This window comes from Carettochelys insculpta, chromosome 6 (assembly GCF_033958435.1).
Source record: "Carettochelys insculpta isolate YL-2023 chromosome 6, ASM3395843v1, whole genome shotgun sequence".
Taxonomy (NCBI): Eukaryota; Metazoa; Chordata; order Testudines; family Carettochelyidae; genus Carettochelys; species Carettochelys insculpta.
Window position 1 is genome coordinate 14,365,170 of NC_134142.1, and position 13,832 is coordinate 14,379,001.

The 13,832-nt window shown below is 41.6% G+C and overlaps 1 protein-coding gene across 3 annotated transcripts in view; it reads left to right on the forward strand.

Moving 5' to 3' along the window:
- MNAT1 (MNAT1 component of CDK activating kinase) overlaps window positions 1-13,832 on the forward strand; it is a 213,620-nt gene that overhangs the window by 59,167 nt on the left and 140,621 nt on the right. For all 3 annotated transcript variants that reach the window (XM_074996316.1, XM_074996317.1, XM_074996315.1), the window contains exons 2-3: window positions 6,897-7,049; window positions 8,992-9,065. In XM_074996316.1, the coding sequence (XP_074852417.1) occupies window positions 6,897-7,049; window positions 8,992-9,065 (227 nt within the window). The remainder of the gene's footprint in view (window positions 1-6,896; window positions 7,050-8,991; window positions 9,066-13,832) is intronic.

The following is a 13,832-nucleotide window of genomic DNA, read 5'->3' on the forward strand; positions in this document are numbered from 1 at the left end:
TACAACAGAACCCATCTTCTGATGGTATCTTAACTCCTCCTCTTTTGAAAACTGGAAAGGCAGAGACACGTGCAAATAAAAAAGATTGAAAATAATTACCCTCTTCTCCTCCGGCCCTGGCTTGCATCATTTTGGGATAAATGTTCAGATCATTTCTCGTTTTATCTGAACTGTACCTAGCCATAATAGTTCATAGATGAAATATGTCCCTTTAAATTATAGAAGAATGTTAGTTAAAATGCCAGAGAAAGCGGGATAGAAGTAGTTAAATATTTGATTTTTTTTTTTTTTTTTAAATAAGTACCTATCTACTATATTTAAAAAAAAACAAACAAAAACTTTGCAAAGGAGAATAAAACAACTCTACTGCTCTGCTTCATAAACAAAAGAAAAACCATAAAAATGTTCTTAGGAATGACTAATGACCATGGATCTAGACTTCTTAAGGCAGACTTTAGCTGTACTCAGCAAAATCTGAGATTTCGTTAAAAAGAGAGCATTTCTAGCACTTGTTTGCCGAGAGAGCCCTTTCTTTTTATGCTGCTGTTTTGTTTGCTCTGCAGCCAACCAGACTAAAACAATATGCAGCACCATCAAAATGTGAACTACTTCCATTTGTCTTAAAGCAATAGCATCAGCGGGGCCTGATCCTGTGATGCAGAGAACGCTGGTTCACACCTAAGCTTTTACTGATTTCTTTTTTTTTTAGGGTGGTTGGGAGAAAGCCTCAAAATAAGTCCTCAGCTCCAGTAAGTGGAGCTTATTTAGTTATTTTATAAATATTCTCCCCAAAGAAGAACATAAAGTTCCAAAAAGTGTTTCTGAAGCACATTGGAGAGACCCATCTTTACACGGTACATACATTACCAAGTAAGGTTTTAGTTTAGGATAGAAAGTAATTTAGTGTTGTGAATGCATTCACAATTCCAAATACATTTAGCTGTCTTGTTGTTTGCATTTCTCATAAATATGCCACCTTGCTGATGCAGTTCCAGGTAACCTCACTTGTATCTCCTGTCAGTAGTCTAGCAAGGGCACTCCCAAGCCTGTGCTTTTCTGGGTGGAGATTCTTGTCTCTTTCCATTCTGGGTGGGGAACTGTGCAGCCTGAAAATACATCCAGGAAATCTATGTGCTTTCTCTTCCAAAACTGATAATACATGTATTTACTCCATTTATCACACAGGGCTCTCCAATGAAGATTGCTTTAGTCTGAAGGTAAAAAGCATTACAGAAGGAGCACATTAAAACGATAAAAGAATCTCTGTGCATGTTAGAAAGCTGATCAGGGTCAGGCCCGCTGGTGGGGGGAGGCAGCACTGTGATCTGAGTGGCACGAAGCACTAACTGCCTGAGGCCCTGCCTCTTCCACCCTTGGCCCCTCCTCTTCTGGGGGACATGGAGCCAGGCCCACCTCCCACCTTGCCTCCTGGCCTGTGGTGGCTGTTGGTCCTGCTGACCCATGCTCATCCCGGTCCTAACATGGATTTTGATAGGAACCATCCTTCAGACTCCCTGTGAGTGGGGGTTTCTCTGTGACTCTAAGTGCAGCTCAAAATAAGGCCTTTGGGTAGGTTGAAAGGACTGGGACTATGGAGGATTGGGGACCTTCAGGGACTAGGGATCCTGTCCTGTTGATCCTGAACCATTTAAAAAACAAGCTGTTTATTCAAAGCTCCTTTGTCCGCTGATCCCTGGAGAACCCAGTTTGAGCTATATGTCTTCAGGAGTGTGGCTTCAAAGGGTCGATAAGTGAGGAAGTACATTAACATCCCTTCTTATTCAGGAAGATGCATGCAGTGTCCCAATAACTCATAGCTCCATTGTAATGCATGTTACTTACCCTAACAGTATTAACCCTAATGTCATAAAGTTTATTTTCTTTTCAAAGTTTTATTCATGATATTGCAGACTTGAGTCTTTCGTGGTTCTCAGCACACTTGTACAGCAGGACCTTTCATAAGCATGAGCTGTTCATTTACCATTTGATATTTCAGAGGGGAGATAAAAAAAAATTGTTGGTATATCTTGCCAGTTTTATAGAGCTGTTGCTTGACCTTTCTAATGAGGATTGAGTTTTTCTGATGATGTACTATAAAGTGTCCGAGAGTTGTCTTCTATCTGAAGTTTGGCTATTTTAGGTGAAATTGGTAGCCTCCTTTTACCCATAGCCTGTCCGCTCAGATACTCTGTTGGATGACTCTCCCTGATTAATAAAATGCTTTTCAGGGCTCCTGCAAATTTAAAATTAAATTAAAAAAATAATTCCATAGTGAACACAACTGTTTCCCTGTAATTTAGAGTTTTCTTTGACATCTTCTGTATTAAGACCGGTGTTTACAATGTCACCTCTATTTTCCACTTGATTTAAGAACCAAGAGCTAGCTGTGTTAGTCTGTATTCTATCAAAACAAAAAAGCAGTCAAATAGTGCTTTAAAGACTAACAAAATAATTTATTAGGCGATGAGCTTTCGTGGGACAGACCCACTTCTTCAGATCAGAAGAAGTGGGTCTGTCCCACGAAACCTCATCGCCTGATAAATTTATTTTGTTAGTCTTTAAAGTGCTACATGACTGCTTTTGTTTTGATTTAAGTATATCTCTTTCAAATGCATCATTAGTCAGGATCCAGTTCCCATATTGTAGGAAATATGCCTTGGACAGTCCTAATTCAAGCAGCAGTCCATAACCTTTGTTATCATTAGTCTATATTGGTTCCCCAAAGTCCTGACAAAGCCAGTAAGCACTAACTTCAATGGGAATTAAGCACATGCTTCAGGGCTTTGTTGAATTGAGGCCAAAAATGCCTCTCCTGGTTCTGTAGAGTAACTGATACACAAAGGCCTAAGTGGTTTGCCAGTTGCTAAGTAGAATTGTCAAAATTGGGCACATGAGGAAATGCTATTGTCACTGGTATTACTACTGCTGCTAAAATAAGTGCATGTACATTGTCTGTCTGAATCTACATACTGTCTCCTCCAGGTCCTGCAATGTGCAGCTAAAGTGACTATCCATCCCGAATTGGGCAGGGCAGTCCCAAAATGAGAGCCCAACTCCCAGTCCTGAGGTCAATACCTGTGACAGCATTTATCATGGAGTTCTTGTGGAGCTGGTCCATGCCTCCCTGAAGATTAAGGGTTGTATCAGCCTCTTCCCACTGGGGGCTGAAGTTGACCTTTGCTGGCATTCCTCTCCACAGAGCCCAGGCTATGGTAAGAGCTGCCCAGGGACTCCAGGCTGCTGTGGAGAACCCTGTTTCCTCCACCTGCCCTGGACAGTGTGCCTCTGGCTGGGCTTGGGGACATAGAGCAGCACCCTGTCTGACGTCCCCCAGGCCCTTGGCCAGCCAGGAGGTGGAGAGGGGGTCCCTTATGCTTCAGCTTCCAACCTGGCCAAGGGCTGAGGCCTTGAGAGAAGAGGAAGAGCAGGGGGTGGAGGCCTCAGGGGTGTGGCTACTGCACATGTCCCACTTTTGAAAAGGCGGGTCACCGTATGTGAAACATTTGGTCTGTCTGCTGTGCCAGTAGAGAACCCCCCTGTGCCTCAGTGTGAGTGCAGCAATTCTTCTGCATGTAGAAAGGCTGAGGCCTGAGCCTGTACGCTTTCTGGGGCATGAACCATATTTTCTTTTCCTGTTTGTACAACACCGAGCACAGCAGGGCCCTGATGGGGAGCAGGGACTGCATATAAATTCAAAATATAATTAATCTCTTTTTCCTGCAGCCTGCCCTCATGTTAAAGTGGTGTTCTTTGGATTTAGCGGTACACAAAGAGATCAAAGAAAACCAGTCAGACGGGCTCTCGGGAGATTATTTCTTTTCTTTTAATAAAACAAGAATATTCTTGAGATCAAATGGGCCTGCGATGAATCGTTGAGAAGGTGGCCAGACCTCTCTTTGCTTGGGGGCATGTATGGCTGATCAACAAGGAAGTGCAGTTTCAATTCTGTGATTGTTCTCTGGGATGGTGAGAATACTGCTGTTGGGAAAGAAAGTTCTTTTGGCCTCTAAGGGCACAATTTGGCACCAAGAAGTCCCATCAACCCCTGCTTACATCAAAAGGGGATGCAATAAGTAATAGAGGGAAGGATTTGGTGTGGGGGGAGAATGGGAACTTGACCACATGACCTAGAATTACCTACAAAAGGTGTCCTGTCACACTTTTGGTATAGACCAGTGTTTCTTAAGGTATGTTCCGTGCAACACTGGGGTTCCATGCGCCACGAGCATTTGGAAAAATAATTCAGAGTTTTACAATAAGACTATCTTTTTTATGTTGTTAAAACCAGATTCGGTGTTACTACTTGATTGCTGTAATACCAGATTAAATTACTTCATTTTGTTTTTGCTGTGTAGATTGTTCTTTGGGGTTTTTTCGGTCTGACAACCTTTTTTTTCTTTTTTTTTTAAGAAAATGTTCATAGGTGTTTGTACATTAAAATATTCTTGTTATGGTGTTCCATTGTCTTAAAAAGTTTAAGGAACACTGGTATGGACAGATATTTTATACCCTTCAAAAGATATTGGCCCCAATTTGGGAAAGTCCTAGATGGGTGGGTTGGTTGATAGGGCTGCTTTCCGGAGTTAGTTTCAGTGTGAATTTGAAATCTAGTCAATTTAGGGATGGGGACAGAGAGGGGTGGAAGGGAATGTAAGAATCTTCAGGTACTATTGTTTTTGTATGGTGCCTGGCACAATAAGATCTCGTTCTTGGTCCCTAGGCAATAGTATAATAGAAATAGTGGCACTCAGGTCAAACTGCAACTTGTTGAAGTTTTACAGTTTTTGTTTTTCTAATTTAAAAATAAAATCTGTCCCTCCATCCCTCCCTCCTTCCACACCAAGTGATGTAGTGAGACCCACACAAATAAAATCAATTGCTTAAACCAATGAAACAATGAAACAGAACATAGAGTTGTCACATGCACAAAGTAAATGTAATGGTAAAAAGGACATTTCCTTTCCCCCTGTCTTTCTATTACAGTTCAGTTATGCGTGTTGCTTGTAAATAATAGGAGGCAAAACATTTTGAAAAAATTTTTTTTGTTTTTTGTTCTGATGTCCTCAAAATCTTCTGGCCTAATATGCTAAAAAGATTTTTTTATTTTTCCTTCCTCCTCGATAAATTGTATTTCAATGTGTTTGTGCTTCTGTGTGTGGGAGAGAAATATAAGTAAGAGGAAGTTCTGTTGAATGGAGTTGGCCAATGCTGAGGATGCTGTGAGATTCATTCTGCTTGTGTTCTAAGTAACACCAGAGCAACTAATCACAAGTACAACTTCCTGCAATTTTCAGTCTTAAATGAAGGCAGAGTAAAATTGATTAACTCTTGCCTGCTCTGCATCAGGAAATAATGGAACCAGCCTGCTCAATGGGACGGTAGTTAGAAGTAAAAGATAGTTTCAGCACCTTCTCAGTATTCTTTTAACTGCGTAATCATTTGCCTGGCTGACTGAGATTAGGAAGAGACAGTGAAGCTCCGTCATCAGTGTACAACTGTTTCATGGCTTTACCAAAGATATAAATAGGTGTCTCTCTCAACAATAGGATGTGACTGCAACAGGTGCTGTGCTGTGCTTGTATTTAATAATTTTGGATGACATTAGTACCCAAATACATCTTGAGTTGTGTGTTGATTTCCATGTGGTGTATTTGCTCTTCCTTTGTTAAATACCTGTTGATGATGTTTAGCAAGTGACGTTCATAAGTTATGAGATGCTTGTTAATATGTTAGAAATAAAATCAGCATTTTTAGGAGTGTTGGTGGTAGTAATAGTTTATGGAACTATATTGTACACAGAAGTTACATGCAGCAATCTGAGTTTATTAGCAGAAAAAATAAGGGAACTCTAATGCTGGGTTTTGGTACTAGTGGAACATGGAATCTCTTGAATGTTAGGCTGGTTTGAATCAAGCTCCAGTTTAGAGCAATAGAACTATACAACTCTGGGAGGGCTATGGGACAGTGTGAGATACCTTTTATTTGGTGGCTCTACCAAAAAGAGGACAGAAGGTATTTCGTATTGGTTTAATCAGGGCACAACATTATTATTAGATGTCTGGGACTACCTAGTAGATTAAAAGGATGTAGGACAGGTAACCCTGTGTTCATTCCCACTATTAGCCAGTGGGAGGGGCTTCCATCTAGGTCACCCACTCACCCATTTTGAAGAGAAGGTGAATGCTGCCTGGTGTTTTCAGCAAAGTAATTGAGCAGTTGAAGTGGGGAAGACAAATGTTCCACCTGCTGAAGGAGGCTTCTTTGGACAAAGCTAGTGTAGGGCAACCTGCACCACCATTACTGGTGCTCTTGAGTGCTTTTGACGAGAGGACATTTACGTTCAGTGATGTTAACCTGGCTCCTTTCACAATTTAAATTAGATTAAAAATAATTTGCAAATAATAAGAACATAAGAATGGCCACACTGGATCAGTCCAAAGGTCCATCTTGCCAGTATCCTGTCTTCCAACAGAGGCTAATGCCAGATGTCCCCGAGGGAGTGAACAGAACAGGTAATCTTCAAAGTGACTCCTTTCCTGTTGTCCATTTCCAGCCTCTGGCAAACAGAGGCCAGGGACACCAATTCTGACTCATGCTGGCTAATGGCAAATGATGGACCTAACCTCCTTGAATTTATCTAGTTGTTTTTTTGAACCCTGTTAAAATCTTGGCCGTCACAACCTCCTGTAGCAAGGAGTTCCATAGGTCTACTGTGCACTGTGTGAAGAAGAACTTTTGTTAATTTTAATCCTGCTGCCCATGAATTTCATTTGGTGACCCCTAGTATTTTTTGTTATGGGAGAAAGTAAATAACTTCTCCTTAAAAAATGGGAAAGACTTATTTTAGTTGCTGTTAAGCATCATTCTTTCATTTTACTTTTTCTTTTGTCCTTCAGATGTGAGAGCTGCGTGGAGCTGCTGTTCGTGAGGGGGGCAGGAAACTGTCAGGAGTGTAATACTCCTCTGCGGAAGAGCAACTTCAGAGTACAGCTCTTTGAAGATCCCACCATTGACAAGGAGGTGGAAATTCGGAAGAAAGTATTGAAAATGTGAGAGAGCCAAATTCAAATGGCCTTAACTTATTTCCATCTTCAGGAAAGGATTTATTTTTGCCAGTGGGAATGGGTGGATGTATTGAAAGATTCAGCTGTCTTAGTTTTGTTTCAGTTTGAAGGTTTTAAGTGTCTGATTTTTGTTTAAGAATGGAATTGATTTGTTATGCAAGCCAAGTGTGGCTATTTAGCTGTCCTTGATTTCCTAACAGGTTTACAACGTGCAGTGTGAAGGTATAGTGCTGGTCTCTTTGAAAAGGGTCTACTTTTCAAACTGAATTGACTCCAGATTGTAAGGAGAGTTTAGTTGATTTGTCTTTCTGAGGCTGCATCTACACTAGCTACAGGAGATCAACTGCTCCTGTTTGATCTTCCGGGGTGCTGTTTTGTGCCTGTGTGAAATGGCGTGTTCCAGGGTCAATGTCAACCCTGGAACTCCTCACGAGCTGCAAGGATTAAGGAAGGTTGATGGGAGGAGCACTTCTGTTGACCTTCTGCCATGAAGACAGGCACGGAAGCTGATGGCTGAAAAGTCAACTTAAGGTATGCAACTGTCATACCTGTGAGGTAGGAGGATCCTAAAGTTCTGGCAGTTGTCTGAGCCCAGAAATCTGCATCGCAGTGAAACAGCCCCACGGCCAAAGCCCGGCAAGCTTGATTCAACATTAGCCTGCCACGGGTTTTTCTTTGCTGTGTAGATGTCCTTTAAAGTCTTCTGTTCTTGATATACATTGAATATTAGTCTTACTGTCTGCTCCATGGAGCTGTATAAATGTGCTGGTAAGTAATCATTTTGTCAAAAAGTTTCTGAAAGTCCACCCTGTAAGGGGTATGATTCCAACTTACGTAGTCCTAGGTACTGGAGAATTGCAGCTCTGTCGAGCTGGAGCCAGCAGGCTAGAACTTGGAACCAGAACAGGAACCAAAATGGATGCTGCTAGGTCTATTTCATAGTTTTCTCCTGTGGAGGGAAAAAAGGCCGATCTCCAGTGCCTGATGGGAAGGAGAGTCAGGATCACTTGACTTGGGTAGTTTGCTCTGGCACTCTGCCGTTGGTTGTTGAGCTTGCCAGCACCCCCCAGTCCATATACACAATATGTGGAATGGATGTCTGGGCATCTGATTTCCATCCTATTGCTTAGCCCAAAGTCACCTGACTCAGGTGGGCTATTGTGGCCCATTTGACATTGAATGGGTCCCTGGGGGGAGATTCCTGAGATGTGTATTGGCTATTGAGCCTTTGTTCAGTCCATCATCCTGGCTGGGGTGGAGATCGCTCCTCCTATTGTGACTCTTAGCACTAAAACATTTCTAGTACAGCTACAGAGCTAAAATCTGTAACTCCACCTACAAGCATGGTACAGACATAAGTAGCATGCATAGATTCAGGGCAGCCTCAGCTTTCATTAGACACCTCACACAGCTACCTGGTACAATATTTGGTGCCAGTAGATACAATGGACACACAAAATGGCATCCACATCAATACACTAGGGTCTCAACATTTGCGAGGGTTCTGTGCTGGCAACTCTCAAAAATGTTGAATTTTGCGAATATGACAGTCCCCAGCTGCCAGCGCTCTCTGCCCGAGGACCCGGAGGCAGCTGCGGCCACCGGTGCTTCCTGCTGGGGGCCCCGGAGGAAGTGGCCACTCCGTCCGTTCGTGAATAATTGAATTTGTGAATATTGAGACTCTACAGTATAAATTTCCAGTCACGTCACAGGCCCCAGAAGCGTGGTAAACATCTAGGTGTAGGACTGGTTCTAACAGTAGTGGCCTCATCACTTTGGGGTTGGGCTCTTACCTGCCACTGGCTGTAATCTTTGGCCAAGTGCACTAACCATGAGATGAGCACAATGCCGAATTTAAGCTGCCGTCTTGGTACATTATGCAAACATTAGTTTCTCCTCTCATGCTTGCGCTCTCTCTCTCTCTCAGATACAATAAAAGAGAAGATGACTTTCCCAGTCTAACGGAATATAATGATTTCCTGGAAGAAGTAGAAGAAATTGGTAAGTCTGAATGCTTGCATTTTTGATGTACTGTGCTCATGAGACCATAGGCTTTTATCTTCTGACTGCCTTGGAGAATATCAAAGCTGCAGTTCTTTAATAGGATTTACCATGGTACCTGATGTTTATCTAATTACTTTCTCCTTACATTTTTAATCATATTTGTCCAATTGGGGGACATATTTAAGTAATAAACATTTTATCTGCAAGAGAAAGACTATGATGCATAGAGGAAGTAGTTTTCTGTTGCTGGAAGGAAAGGCACACAGGATATTGTTGGGGCTGCAATAGAAAAGAATGAACCAAGAAGAAAACGTCTAATTCTTATTATATGCCTCTGTAAGCTTTATTTACCATGACAGCAGCCATATGGTGTCTTTCATCATTTTGTTTCTGTGAGTACAGTAGTTGGAAGCTGTTTTGAAGCAGATGACCTTGCATACCACTGTGGCAGCATTTTAAGTTGCTACGCCAAAAAGGAAGGTTTAGGAGCAGATGCGGAGCTGTTTCTCCTTGGGTTTGTTGAAGCAGGGATTTACCCTATGAGAGCAGAATTTGTTTGCATTGGAATTCATCCTCTGCTGTTTTTAGAGTTACTCAGGATTTATGGAAGGGTAATGGAGTCTGCATAGCCAAAGCAGAAGTGTTCAAAGGAGTCCGTTCTTAAGTTTTTGTTTTTGGAGGAGGACTGAAAGGGCTGGGGGTTTAAAAGGAAACACAGTGAAGTGAATGTTGCTCCTTTCAGCAAAGAGGAGTAAGGATTTCTCTGAGCTCTGTTGCTGTTAGCTTCAGACAGCTGCATCCACCACCCTTGCAGCTGTAAGTGACATGTTCTGTTAGTGTTGGCATCAGAAGGTTTAAGGTGGAGAGCTAATGTATTTGGCTGGGAAACATCAGATATAATCATGCAGGTCAAAGTATTTGGGAGAGAGCGGCAGGGGTGTGGATGTGTCTGACTGGTGGGGAGGATCTAGCAACCTGGGCCAGTTGTTGAAATGATGCTGGGAGAATCTATTTTGGGCTCATGAAATGAAGAAAAGGATATTTTGCAGCATCTGCCACAGGCTTCCATTTCATTGCTATTACTATGGCTTGAAATATCCGTTTGCCTCAGGTAACTGGAATGCTTGGCTGAGTGGGTGGGAGTACGCACCATTACGTTTTCTACAGAGTTGAAGATCTTATTTGTTTCTAGTTCTCATGGTACCTCCAACACCTGCAAGTGTGTTACAAGGAGGAGGGAGAAAAATTATTTTCCTTGGCCTCTGAAAATAGCCCAAGAAGCAATGGGCTGAAATTGCAGCAGGATAAGATTTAGACTGGACATTAGGAAAAATTTCATAACTGTCAGGGTAGTTAAATACAGGAATAAATTGCCTCAGGTGGTTGTAGAATCTCCATCGTTGAAAATATTTAAGAACAGGTTAGATAAATATTTTTAACATGGATGATATAGACAGTGCTTGGTCCTTCCGTGGCAGCAGGGGACTGGATTTGTTGACTTCTTGAGGTCCCTTCATGTTCTAGTGTTCTATGATTCTGTAATTCTATGGTTGATGTTAAATTGGCAAACGTGAGCAAAGTATAAACCACTACCATGCTACAGGCTCGGCATGGCGGCCATTGCTCCAGTGTAACATGTGACAGTTGCTGTTGACCACTGATACAGCATGCAGATTAGGAAGCTGGTGTAGGTGGGAGCAGACATTGATCTTTCATCGAGGTTTGCGTAGGTTTTATGTAGTAGAGCTCAAAAATGGGCTGAAGTTCAGCTTCACTTTGCTCTAGATTCCTGGTAAACTAAAAATAAATAAATGAATAAAACCCAGAAGGCCTAAAATAAAAATGTGTTTTTAGAACCAAATATCTAAAGCATGTGGCACATCCCTGGATGTAGCAGATTTGGTGCAGAGCTAGTCTACAGAAACTAATCCACTCCCCACTGGACAGGGACAGATGGAAGGAAATAGTGAGAGAGTCATCGGACACCAACGGGCGCTGAGTCCATGGCTGATGATGATGATGGTGACATCGCTGGAACGTGGGGAATTGTTTCTCCAGTTATTGTTTCCTTGGATTTCTCTTCCCTGCCCACCTTTTGGAGTGATTTAGAATTTGGCCATTTAAAAATGCTTTGGGCTAAAATGTTGGACACAAGTTCTTGACTGGGAAGCACATTTAAAAAAAATTCCCTTGGAAAAATCAGTTTGGCAGGAGGAAGTAGAAAAACCAGTAAAACGACTAAAGAACAAGAGCCCTGGAAATGATAAGGTCATGGGTGAGATGAACAAATACGGCAGAGAAAGCATGATTCAGGAAATACACCAACTATGTAATATAGCGTAGAAAAAAGGGAAGACACCTACGTAATGGACAAGATCTGTGCTAGTGACAATACCCAAAAAGGAAGTACATTGGAGTGCAAGAACTACAGAATGATTGCCCTAACGAGTCATCTAGGTAAGGTGCTGATGATGATACTGACAGCAGAACATATAGCAGATGAGCAAGCAGGGTTCAGAAAAGATAGAATTACCATACAGCAGATATTGGCACTAAGACTGATAGCAGAGAAAGCTCAATGAAAGAACAAAAACATATACACTTGCTTTGTCAATTTTCAAAAGGCATTTGACAGTATAGATCAGAAAGTGACTTGGGCGGTGTTGGAGTCATACAGAATGCATAGCAGACTGATACAGTTGTTGAAAGATATCCATGATAATGCGGAGGCAGTGGTGAGAACATGCGGGGAGTTGGGAAGTTGGTTTAAAAGAAGTAGAGGTACAAGACAAGGAGATCCAATATCGCCACGTATCTTCATCGCACATCTGGATAGAGCAATGGACAAGATCAAGGAAGAGTTAGAAGGGATATCTGTGCACGGGAAAAGAATTAACTTGAGGATCGCGGATGATATAATTATCATTGAGGAAGATGAGGAAAAGCTAGCAAAAACGGTGCGGGTGTTAAACGAAGAAGGGAAGCGGTACAGACTGATTATGAACATCAATAAAACAAAAACAATGGTACTTGGAGATAAGGAAATAGGAAGGAAGATCAGCATGGATGGTATTGAACTAGAAAATGTAGAGAAGCTCACGTATCTTTGGAGCACCATAACGTATGATCTAGCCTGTAAGAAGGAAATAGAGACTAGAATAGTGAAAGCAAGAGTGAGTTTGAAGGCGATGGATAAGATCTGGAAAAACAAAGCAATTAGCTTAAGAACGAAGCTGGACGTCTTGAAAACGTGTGTATTGAGCAGCATGTATGGATGTGAGACGGGTGATAACGAAAGATTTGAAAAGAAGAATATTGACGTTTGAAAGGAGTTGTTATGGAAAGATTCTGAGAATAGGATGGATGCAGAAGGTCACCAATGAGGAATTGTATAGGAAGATACAGCTGAAAAAGAACCTGCTGCAGACGGTTATAAAACGGAAGCTACAAATATTTGGACATATTTTCAGAATGAACGTCAAATGAAAAATCAAGACCCTGGTATTTGGCATAATGGACAGCTCAAATAGGAGAGGCAGACCCCACAGAGAATGGGTAGATTGGTGTGGATCTAGTCTACAGAAGCTAAGCCACTCTGCACTGGATAGGGAAAGATGAAAGGAAATAGTGAGAGAGGCATTGGATACCAACGGTCACTGAGTCCACGGTTATTGATGATGATGATGATGATGATGAAGTTTTACACCATTGTAAACACTTACCTGTCATTTAGACCAGGAAAAATTAAAATGGCGCAAATTCTGCCTTTAAGTTAGCGGTAAATGTCACCCATTGAAATCAGTGGGACATACATGTGCCACACAGAGAGCTGGGAAAAGCCTTAGAGAGAACATTGCTGCAAGTACAATGTATCTTCTCAGTATTCTTTTTTTTTTTTCCCACCTCACTCCTTAAACTATTAAAAACAAAACAAAACAAAACAAAAAAACTTTAGTTCTGAATTCTTTTACGTAGGGACTGTATTTTTAGGATGTGCAGAATGGTCCCGATCCTTCAGTAGGGCCTCCTAGGCATTATTACCATGCACATGTCTAATAATAACTTCCGTTTTTTAAGGCATGCAGAGTAGTCAAGTAGGAAAAAGTTGACTGCCAGTTGTGTACCCTGTGCATAAGAACTTTTATCTTTCTACTCTTCAAAGCCTATTTTTATAGTAATCCATTGTGTAGTAACTTGTGTTCATGGCAAAATAACTATTTAGTGAACATTTAATGGATGTAAATAACTAATACCTGTGAATTTTTACCTGTTTTTCTTGTGGTGTCTTACAAATTTGATTAACAAAGGAAACAACAAAATGCAAAGGCAGATAGCTCTATCAAAATATAAAAGAAAACAAAGATACAGTGACAATTTTTGGACCTGCAGCTGCCAAAATGTCCCTTATTTGACCTATGGGGATGAGTAATTGGAAATAATTCTAACTGTGCTAGCAATTTAAGCAAACATACATTCTCTTAACACTAAAAAGAGAACTGAGATAGAATATCCATAATTCATAATCTCTAAGGCTACGTCTACACTAGCCAGCTCCTTTGAAGTAGCCGGCGCAACGTCAAAATAGCACGCGTTGTGTCTACACGCACCGTGTGCTATTTCGATGTTCAAATCGATGTTAAGCGGCGAGACATCGAAATTCTGATGGGAATAGCGCCCTACTTCGACGTTGAACGTCGAAGTAGGATGTGTGTAGATGATCCGCGTCCCACTACTTCGAAATAGCGGGGTCCTCCATGGCGGCAA